The following is a 10903-nucleotide window of genomic DNA, read 5'->3' on the forward strand; positions in this document are numbered from 1 at the left end:
ATTATAAAATTCTTATATATACCTCAATAAATACACTCCGAATAAAATTGCCATACACTGTAGCAATTTGCCATATTTTTGGCCACCTTATTTAGAAAGAAAATTTCTAAACTTGGCTTTCTAAAAACCAGGGCTTACATTCCTTAATTTCATGTTGAATTTTTCTAAAATGTAGAAAAATATGTCAAACCAAGAGCTGTGCCTGATGCTGATTGTGATGCATATGTTGCCTATTTATCACATGCTGTTTTAGATCTTTGAACAATACCTATTCGCCTCACAAGATGTCGGTCTGTGTGATTAGCTTAAGATGGGATTTGAGCCTAATGCACATATAAAAATATATAAAAATTGAGTTTTGGTAAAGTGGACTGAAAATTAGAAAGTTATTTCCGTCTTTAGGAATAAGTTATAAAAATAAGAATACATTTTCGAAAAATTAGAAAGGTTTGCCCTGCATCCGCATTATTTTCTATTGATAAGAAGTACATTGCTCAAAACTGTAAATGCTAATCTTATCTGATATCGTGTGGCATTTTATAGTAAAAAATAGTAAAAATCATTTATTTGCATTTTTTTTTAATCTTAAAAAAGCTAATTGCTGTATTTGTATAGGTGTTCTGAAGAACTGTTTCCAATAGGCAGTTTCGCATTGGTTGTTATTTAACTTGACGCAAAGATTGCTCAGTCAACAAGGCAAAATTTCAACTTTTCAAAATACATTTTAAATAATCTTGATCTACTTTGGGTATTTAGTTATTTATGTATTTATTTAATGTCAAGTTAATTCAGTCGACACAAAGGAAAACACAAAAAGTAGATTAAATTTAATTAAAAATATAGTTTATATCAACCGACCGGAAAAAATAGATAGTAGTAGAATACATATATATATATATTCTTATCTTTATACATATATATATATAATTTTTGGGGTCGAATTTGCTGCCTTCTGCCTTTGGCATGCTTTTAAACAAAAACAATACACTCTTTTTACGTATTTGTAATGGATGTATGAAGAAAGATTTTTGTTTTATATTCATTTATGTATTCTAATTGAAGGATACTTAATTTTTCTCGAACTAGTTGTTGAAAAACATTACTTTATTATTTCTCATAGCGTAGCTGTTTTGAATTTCTTCTAAGTCGAACAATTTGGCAAATTTTATATTGATTGTCAAACAGATAAAAATATTCCATTAAAGTAAATCCTACTTTAGAAACTCAGTTAGTTCACCTTCAATGAGTTAATCACCCCAACAATTAAGAAAAAACACAAATGGCTCGAGTTAAGCACTTATCAACGTTTTGCAATACAGCCCAAAAACCTTGAACTTTAGAATTATAAAAAAAAATTAAAATTAAAAAAATTAAAATTAAATTAAAGATTTTTCTGTGAACAGTTTATGCTTAATTTACATATTGAACATAAATAAATTTTATTCAAAAGTTTATAAGTAATTTTCCGAGCTTTTCAAACATTCAAAAAACAAACAAAAAAAAAATGCATGGATATCTATTTTGAAGTTAATAAATAAACTCTTCCTTTACATTATTTTTACAATATTTGAGGTATTGAGAAGCACATCAAAAATGGCGATTATAAGATCCAAATTAGTTTTATAGTAAATGAAATTGATATTATCAGCGCCAGATATCTGTACAAGTTATCCAATCACCATAAGAAGAATCAATGGCAGATTTGCAGATGGAATTTAAATGTAAAGACAAGAAAAAAATAAATATATATATATATTCCTATTTACAAACTTCAAATACAATCAGTGCAATATTTATTCTTATTTTCTTATTTTCTTTAATTTAATTTGAAAGTTGTTCTCTTGGGGTTTGTGTAAAAATGGCTTTTAACAATACACAAAAATAGTGTAATAATTAAATTTCCAGCCAATTAACTTTGAAATTTAACGTGAGAGTTTTTAGTCAATGAGCTTTTGTATCTCCATAGTTTTAATTATAATGACGTCAACAGTATTTCCAGAGCGAGTCACAAGAAAACCACAATGCATAAAATTCATGCGATTCAGTTGGAGTTGGAGCCGATCTCTGAGCGGTTTAGCCATGGATTACACTCGAATAATCAGCTTTTACCTGATTTGCATGGAATTTGTGCCGACAACGGTGAGTAAATCAAATAAATATATATAATATATATACAGTTGTGAAAAAATAATAGCACCACACTCACAAACAATGGTAACTTTTTAAAACATGTTAGTTTAACGAATATTTGATGTCAACTAATATGTAATTATGAAAATTATAAATTAATAAACGGTTTCTATAAGCAATATATAAAATATCAACATTTTAAAAATTGGTAAGACTATCGAAGTGGTTCTATTATTTTTTTTCGCAACTGTATATTAATACAATATATATAAATATATATATATATATATGTGCACATAAATACTTCGGTAATTAATATAAATCATTTAATTGTGCAGTTATCGATTTGTATACCGCCCAACCACTGTATTGAGGACGTAAGTAGGCAGTAGGGTAATTTCGTACACTCAGCAAAATAATCGCTCTAAAAAATAGAAAGTTCTTCTTCTTCTTTATGTTAAATCGTTAAAATACTAATATTTAATAATAATATAAATAACAAAAAGCTAATATAAGAATTATTCTATGGTATACACATAGAAAAAGAAACACTACAAATGAAACATATATTTTCTATATTTTAGAAAATTTCAAACTGAAATTTAAAAATGTCAAATTCTGTTTTTTAGAAAGCCACAAATATGAATTTTAGAAATTGAAATAATAATTTTATTTCCAAAATCATGGCCATTTACTAAAGTTTATGGTGAGTTTTTTGCTGAGTGTAGTCGTTGTCTAGTTGAAGTTTTTCCCCAGATGGAATATAGCGATGTGAAGGAACGTTACGCCTATGTTCTGTCCAAATACGCTGAGCTGGATATGAAAATTAACGGTGAACCTCTTGGGTAAGTGTAAAAAAAAGGGAGCTATGTACCTAGTAGGCAAGGCAATTGATAAGATTCGTTCAAATTAATTGCAAATCGATAAAGCCACATATCGGCTACAATTTTTAGGCTACTATCACCAAAATTGATTGGTAGGTTGTTGACAATGTCCTTCAAAGATGGGCATTTGTCACCCAAGGCACCTGCTCCTAAACATTTTAAATGGCTTTTGGGTTAGAGCCATCAAATGTGGTAGGTATATTACTGGTAACCGCCTTTAAGTATCGAAACCGACTTACAAACCGATACACCTGTTAGTGTAAATCGATAGAACCATATATATCACATAAAATTCAGACTTGGTGGATACCAACTACCAACTGGCATTAGTTATTGCCATCTAGTGTATTGCGCAGTCGGTTACGCTCGACTGCAACATGCTCTCACTTGTTTCTCCTGTTTCTTTTTTTTTTTTTTGCTGGAGTTCAGATTGCGGGGCAAACTTGTCACGCATGGCAACACCGAGGAGCAGCACATTGTCTTCCAGCTGTTGGACAATACACCGCACGATGTCATCCAGAGCTGCGTGTTTATTGTGACCACCGCCACAAGTGCAGCCAATGGGTGCGAGTCTATTGTGACCGTGTGCAATACATTTTTGGGTCGAACGCCGCGTCCACTGCTGGAGCGGAAGCCGTTGACTGTCTGCCAGGATGGTGTGGTGCGTGAGGCGGAAGTGGAAGAGGAAGAGGAAGTCGTACCCGGACCGGATGCAAACAAGGACTCTGAGCAGGTGGCCAAGGAGGAGTTGGCTACTTCATCGCCGGATATTGTTGCGACCAGCGACAGTGAGCTCATCTAGTCGACTGATTAGAGTTTCAAGCTAAACTAATATTTTATTCATTACTGGAAAGCTTGCAAAAAGCAAGCCCAAAATTATGCTACAACATTTCAGAAGTTTAATAATTTTCATGGACCTTAAATTATATTATAGCTTTGTTGATATACCAAATAGTTTCTTATTAAAACTCTTATTAATTTGAAACATAACTTTTAACAATTTAAAACACATTTTTCTAAGCCGCTCTTAATTTGTCTTAAGCTGCTCTTAAGTAAGAGCAACCAAACAAGCGCCTTGTAGCTCAAGAAATGGTGAGCAACAAAAAAAATGTATAGCGCCTGCGCTGTTCACACTTGCAAAAAGAGAGATAGAGAGAGAGAAAGAGAGAGAGAGAGAGAGAGAGCAGCGCACAGTGGATTGAAATATATTGAAATGTCGTGCTAATATGAATGAAAGATTTGAGAGGAAAGCCAAATCCACACAAGTAAAGAACGATCACTGAATCCTCATTTATTTTATATACATATATTTGCTGCTTAAATCTTAAGCATAAAATAAGAACGTAAGCAAGAATTCTGATTTAAAAATATTTAGAAGCGAAAAATTACTTTAAGCATCATTCATCTAATTACACCAAAAGAAATAAAATAAAATACTTCAAATTAGATAAGCAAAATCGTAATTTTCTTAGTTGCATGTCTGCAGAAAACATTAGTAAATTTTATTATTATTATAATTGATTGTCAGCAGACATTATATTAATAAATTTTAAAAACTCTTTTAAATAAAATACATACAAACAGTTAAGTATATTCGTTATATTCTTAATTGTATTTCTGCAGAAAATATTAATATATAAATATATGTTTTAAAAAGTATATTATAGTAAATAAACAAAATTCATAAAATTAGTTAGTCAATCTCGTAATTTTCTCAATTGTATATTTGCAAAATATATTAATTACTTTGGCAACACTGTTGCCGCCGTTATTGTCACCTGGAAGGAGAGTGAGATCGAACGCCTGCCCCTAAGAGAGAGAGAGAAAGACGCAGCTGGAGGAGCAAAATTGGAGCAGCACCAGCCTGTGCCAAATAACAGTAAACAAAGCACATGCTATGGCAACGCTAGCGTCAAAGCTGCTGCTGCTGATTCTGCTGCCAGCTACGCAGTTGCCATATCAGTTGATGTCTGGCGCCAGAGCGAACTGGAGCAACGCAGTAGCAGCAGCGATGAAGAGAGCGGCAGAGCACAAGCTGCACAGCCAGCAGTGAGTGGGAGCGAGAGCGAGCTATCGAGAGAGATAGAGAGAAAGAGAGAGCTCTTGCATATCGTACGCACCAGCAGTGTAAGGGAGTGAGACTGATGATATTTTGGTTACGTTTTGTAATTTAGCTAAAAGACCCGCACAGAATTTTTTTTATTTGTTCTCTCTCTGTGTTGGCAGTGCTCAGTGCTCAACTTGTCGTCGTGCTGTGCGAAACACGTCTAACGGAAACTCGAACAGAGCTTAGTGTCCACCGCCCACTTTATCTCCCCCGCTCGGGACAGCAAAAGCTGCGAAATTTGCCGCCGCCGGTTGTAAAACCGAAGAGCAAACAACTTTTTGCATAATATGTATGGCAAAGATAAATACAAAAATAAATTTAATCAACAGATCTTAGTGTTGTCAAAAAATATTAAAAATAAAAATAAATAAAAACAACAACAAAAATTCATTTGTTTATAATTGTCGCTTTTTTTATTATCTAATTCTAATTTCCACTTAACCGCAATCATTGCCAGACTGTTATCACAACAACAACGACAACAACAACAGAGGCGCGAATAATAACAACAAGAGGGAGACACAAAAATACTGCATTTCTCTATGTATGTGTGTGCGTGTGTATTTTGTTATTATAGGTGAGTAGCTTTTGAGTGCATACGTGTGCGTGTATGTGTGTGTATGTGTATGTGTAAGTGTTTGCTCTCCAGCTAAGCTCAGCTCAGCTGTAGCTAAAGCAAAACAAACACAAAACAAATGTTGAAAGAACAGTTGTCTCGAAATTGAAATACCCTTTACAGAGAACTCATTGGATTCCCACACCGAATTTAAGCCCGCAGGAATTATTGAACTAATGTACACGCACTCATTTCTCTTTTACAATTTATTTCATTATTTTACATATATTATTATTTATCTCAATTGTCGGGTGTCTTCACGTTCCTCACGGTCTTTTGAGTTGAGCTTATGTTAATTACAGTTTTTATCGATTACTCGGAATGTACTTTTAGGTTAAGCTTATGTTAATTATAGCTATCGATCTCTGTTATCTATCTCTCTGTAGCACGAGATGCAACCGTGTATGTTATATATTGCATTGTGTTAATTTCAGGTTAGTGTTCTTAGAAAAAACATTTAACTCGTAATTTGCGGTATCATATCATATAAGAGATTCGATTCGTCCGATTCTGACAATTGTCAGTAATAATATAATTTTGCTGCACTCAGGTTATTTAAGTTAATTAAATAATTCTATAATAAGGATAAGTTTATTCCTTTTTAAAAAAGGTTGAAGACTTCCAATATAACCAATTTTTTTGAGTCTTTACGAATTTAAATACACCAAAAAACATTAGTTTAAATTACATAAAAGTAACATGATCGTCATGACGAGCCTGTCTGTTTATCGATCTGTGTGTGTTTATGTATATATATATGTATGTATATATATCTTTATTCAAAATGTGTTCAACTAATTCATGCTAACAATTTTTTTTCTAATTGGATATTTGTGGTTCTTCCACAACACAAATCCAAATAAAAATAAATAAATTAATTAATAAGTAATTCAATAGATAAATGAATAAAAGACATTTGCTTCAAAATAGTATAACATATCATAAATTAATAATAGTAAAGCAGTATACCTTAAGGGCAAGTAAATAATTAAATAAATCAATATAAGACATCTGCTTCAAAATAATAATATATTCACGTCTTTCAGGGTATAAATACAAATTCATACACTCACAAATTAGTAGAGCATATAAAAAAAAAAAACAAAAACACCCGCACAACAAAATTGACAATATTTGTACCCTCGAATGCAAATGTTGTGCGTTAATGGGTGTGTGGATGGTCTCCAGGGAGGCCCTGAGGGGCTCTTGCCTAAAAGCACTTTACTTTTGAGCAGTTTTTTGTTGCCTTAAATTTCATAAAAATAAATAAAAAGTAAACCACTTTTTTTTTGTCTCTCGTTTTTTTTTGTTTTCTTTCATCTCACGTGTAACGCAAAATACTTTAAAAATTGCTTTTCACGCAGCGTTTTCTTTTTGGGTATTTTTCTCGCTCGCGCGCGCAATTTTCTTGTTGCCCTTTTGGAGACACGCCAAACAACAGTTTTCACCTCCCCCAAGCCCCCGTCCACCCCTTAATCTTCCCCGTCCGTCCGTCGCGTTTGGCAAATCCATTAAGTTTTTTGTTTTCATTTCTTTATGCGTTTCTGTCAACGTTTTGCTTGAAACTCATCTGTCTGGGTTTAATACTAGAATACTATATCTCTTGGCTTATTCACAGTTCGTTTTAACTTTATTTTCGCAGCATTTTTCAATAAAGTCGGGGAAATCGTTTATCCATTAATGTTTTATTTGCATTTATCTGTTATTGTGTTATTAAAATGGAAATTGTAATGAGGGCAGCTTAAATTGGGTTTTATTTGCAGAACTTTGAAAGTTATTAAGAGAATGTGCCTGGATTTAATATTTCTTCTCTTTGAGATCGAAAAAATATAGTTTAATAATTATTAAGTTTGTAGAAATGTGTAAATTAAAATTAATATTTTATATTCAAAAACACGAGTAAAGAAATAAATAATATTAACTAATAATAATAATATATTTGAGATTATATTCTTGCTTCAAGTACAACACTTAAAAAATTGCTTGCCTAGATCTATTTTAAAATGAAAAAATCAATAAATAAATCAATTAACTTCTTATTTCTTCTTAATATTGTTAATTTTAGTTTTTCCATTTTTTATTAAAAAAAATTATTCAAACATATTCATAAGTAATTTTTTATGCATTTTTTTGTTACACATTGTTAAACTTTCTAAGGGCAAAAATATTACACATATTCTTGATATGAAATAGCCATTATTTCTTATTGATATTAAATAAAAGTGCTTGCAATATCCAAAACCAAACATTTATAGCAAATTTAAACGCTTCTGTGCACATTTTTATGTTATAGCTATTTTTTCACACACTGTGTGAATTGATTTGATCAAATCGTTTAGATTTTTAGTGACTCAACTGCAATAATTCAACAAAAAAAAAACAAAAAAACTCAACCAAACGCATATGTCCTTACGATTTTGAACTATCCCTGTTTGGGTTCAAGCTTATACACGTCGCTAAGTGTATTAGCACTTAAAAGTGATTTCAGCTATTGAGGTGTACCCTTCTTACACTGAGAAAAAAATGAACAGGAATTTTAGAAAATCGTTTTGGTTTAAATGGAAGACTAACTTACATATTATTAAAAAAAATATATATTTCAAACGTGTGTTTTTAAACCAAGGTTTTGAGAGAAAAAATGTCAAATTTCCAAGGTTTGTTTTCACAGAATTTTTACATTAAGTTTTGTGTTGTATTGCTATTTTTAGATTACATATATATTTTCTCGTAGATATATCGGAACTCTCGGATATCCAACCTACGAAACTTCACCCAATCCAATCATACTTAGTTGAAGGGGTAATATAGCTGCAAGGGATTCGAAGGAACAAATTTTTTTAAATTTATATTTAATAGATTTATTTTAATTTATTCATCATATTTAATTTAAGATATCAGTTTTTCTTTTTAAACTTGTCTATTTTGTAACGTTAATTGTAGACTTAATTTCTTCTAATTTTATATTTTTCATTTCTTGGTGCCATTTTTTTCATAGTGTAACTAACTGAAGTTTTTGCCACTTTTCAATTTGTGTTCGGGTCGCGCCTTTGTGCAGTGCTTAAATAGTCCTCGTCGATTCCTTTTTTACGCATTTTTGCTATTCTCTTTTGTAACTACAATTCATGGTGCCTCCTCCTGCTACCCCAATCTTATAAATGTTGCTATTCCTATTCCATGATTGAGAGAGCAACGAATACAGAGGAAAAGAACGGACGTTCATTGGCTTTTTGTGGGGTTTACAGTCGGATATTTGGTTTTTGTTATTGTTCCTTCATTCACAGCCTTGACTTGCGTCTTTGTCTCTGCCTCTGACTCTGTCCTTGCCCCTGTCTTTGTCCTTGCCGCAGTCCCAGCTCTCCCCCTCCCCCCTCGTCCTGCTGCATGTGTTTCATCATCGGCCATAAAATGGTGTCTCTGCGTACATTTTGCTGGTCGCGTGCACATCTGTGACAGTCATTTGCCTAGTTATACCCTCAAGTTTGAAGCAGACGGAAGAAATTCCGACCCTAAAAAACATATATATATATATATGTATATATACATTTCTGATCAGCAGGAGTCAATATTCATAAAAAACTTAGCTAGAATCACAACATTTTGAAAATAACTTCTTTAAAAACATTTTTTTACTTTCCTTATTTCAATATGACTAAGCTACTTTTTTCTGCTATTCCCAAATCCTTGGATTTATTATTATATGTATTATTATTATTATTATTTCTTTTTTATTTTAATTTAATTATTCACTTTTCATTTTATATCATTTGATTTGTAATCCCAAATTTTATTTAGAATTAAGCAGATTTAACTTTGTTGTAACATTAAATTTTTAATTTGCCATTCTTATAAATTAGTTTAATGTTTAATTTTAACAATAAAATTTTAGTTTTTCTTTAACTTGTGAACTGATTTTAAATAAATAAATAAATAAATGAAAGAAATATTTTTAGCTAAAGACTAGACAACTGGGTATCTGCTAGTCGAGTTCGGTCTCTGTCGCCCGGCAGAGCCACTTTGCGTTGCTTGATTTTGTGGCACACACACCACCTAAGTCCCTGTACCGGATAAACACACACATAGACTAAAGCACATTTTTCGCCATTTTTTATATTGTTTCTCAATTTTTTTTTACAGACTGCGCGGTGTTTTTTACCCTATTTGGCCTACTTTTTTCATTTTCTCTTTGACCAACTTCAACTTAATCAGATTTTCATTTATTAGAACGTCTCTATATTTCTTTCGGTGCTGTGCCTAGCTTGATTGACCTTGGGGAGCTTTTCTTTTTGGGATTTTATTGATTCAATTGAAGCTAATTCGCTATCGTGTTACCAAATTATTGCCCAACATAAATCTAAAGCCATTTAATTGCATTTGGGCATTAACTGAATGAATCGTTGATTTATACTCGATACTGATTATTGTGGTATACCAAAAACAGAAATATTTTTAAAAAACTTGCCTAATATTGCCTTCCATATTTTAGCCTACAATTTTGTAATGAATTTCATAAATTGCGTATACGCCTCGTGTATCGCAATAAATGCGGCGGTTGTCATCAAGTATTGCTCATAAGAAATGGCATTTGAACCTTTGGCGAAATTACTATTAATATCAAGCCAAGATTTGAGAGAAAACTTTGCCAGTTTGAAATTGTTATGAAAGACACAGCCTGTCGCCATTTCGAATACCGGCTAAAATTGGACTCTGCAGCAGACTCTGCCGTTGTCTGACTTTTAGCTGCCACATTTTTATGTTCTTTTCGTTTTTTTGTGTCTTCTTTTTTCTTGTTCGTCTAGTTTTTAGCAACGTGTTATTCCATTTGGCTGAGAAGCCATTGAAAAACTTTATCCGCAGCCGTTTTTATGCGGCGCTTATCCATCTTACCCTCATTTTTAGCCGTGTTTTTCTCGCCAAATTCCCTTCTCGATTTATTTTTGCAAAAGGAGATACTGCTTGTGCTTTTTAACCCTTTGTGCATTTTGTGCTCCGAAAGGATGTAGTTGTTTTTGTTGTTAATGTTGGTCGTGCTGTGCGGGCATAACAAAGGTAAAGCCCTTCCATATATAATATATCTACTCACAAATAAAAAAGCGGACCATATAAGTCTTCACTTGATTGCTTTGATGTCAAATCAATGTATGCTTAGTTATATAGAGAGTCAAGTAT

The 10903-nt window shown here is 32.1% G+C and overlaps 1 protein-coding gene across 1 annotated transcript; it reads left to right on the forward strand.

Moving 5' to 3' along the window:
* Window positions 1-2062: 2062 nt before the first annotated feature.
* LOC6569910 lies at window positions 2063-3992 on the forward strand. The gene is made up of 4 exons (XM_032741597.1): window positions 2063-2139; window positions 2469-2507; window positions 2887-2975; window positions 3444-3992. The coding sequence occupies exons 1-4, from the start codon at window positions 2080-2082 to the stop codon at window positions 3814-3816; spliced, it is 561 nt and encodes a 186-aa protein (XP_032597488.1). The 5' UTR covers window positions 2063-2079; the 3' UTR covers window positions 3817-3992.
* Window positions 3993-10903: the final 6911 nt, after the last annotated feature.

This window comes from Drosophila grimshawi, unplaced genomic scaffold, assembly GCF_018153295.1.
Source record: "Drosophila grimshawi isolate 15287-2541.00 unplaced genomic scaffold, ASM1815329v1 contig_311, whole genome shotgun sequence".
Lineage (NCBI taxonomy): Eukaryota > Metazoa > Arthropoda > Insecta > Diptera > Drosophilidae > Drosophila > Drosophila grimshawi.

Bases quoted from the DNA above. Each gene is read 5' to 3' on its own strand.
- LOC6569910 (XM_032741597.1), top strand. From the start codon at position 2,080: ATGGATTACACTCGAATAATCAGCTTTTACCTGATTTGCATGGAATTT. The intron at 2,140-2,468 runs GTGAGTAAATCA...TTAATTGTGCAG, and splicing joins TGGAATTTGTGCCGACAACG to TTATCGATTTGTATACCGCC. The intron at 2,508-2,886 runs GTAAGTAGGCAG...GTTTTTCCCCAG, and splicing joins CCAACCACTGTATTGAGGAC to ATGGAATATAGCGATGTGAA.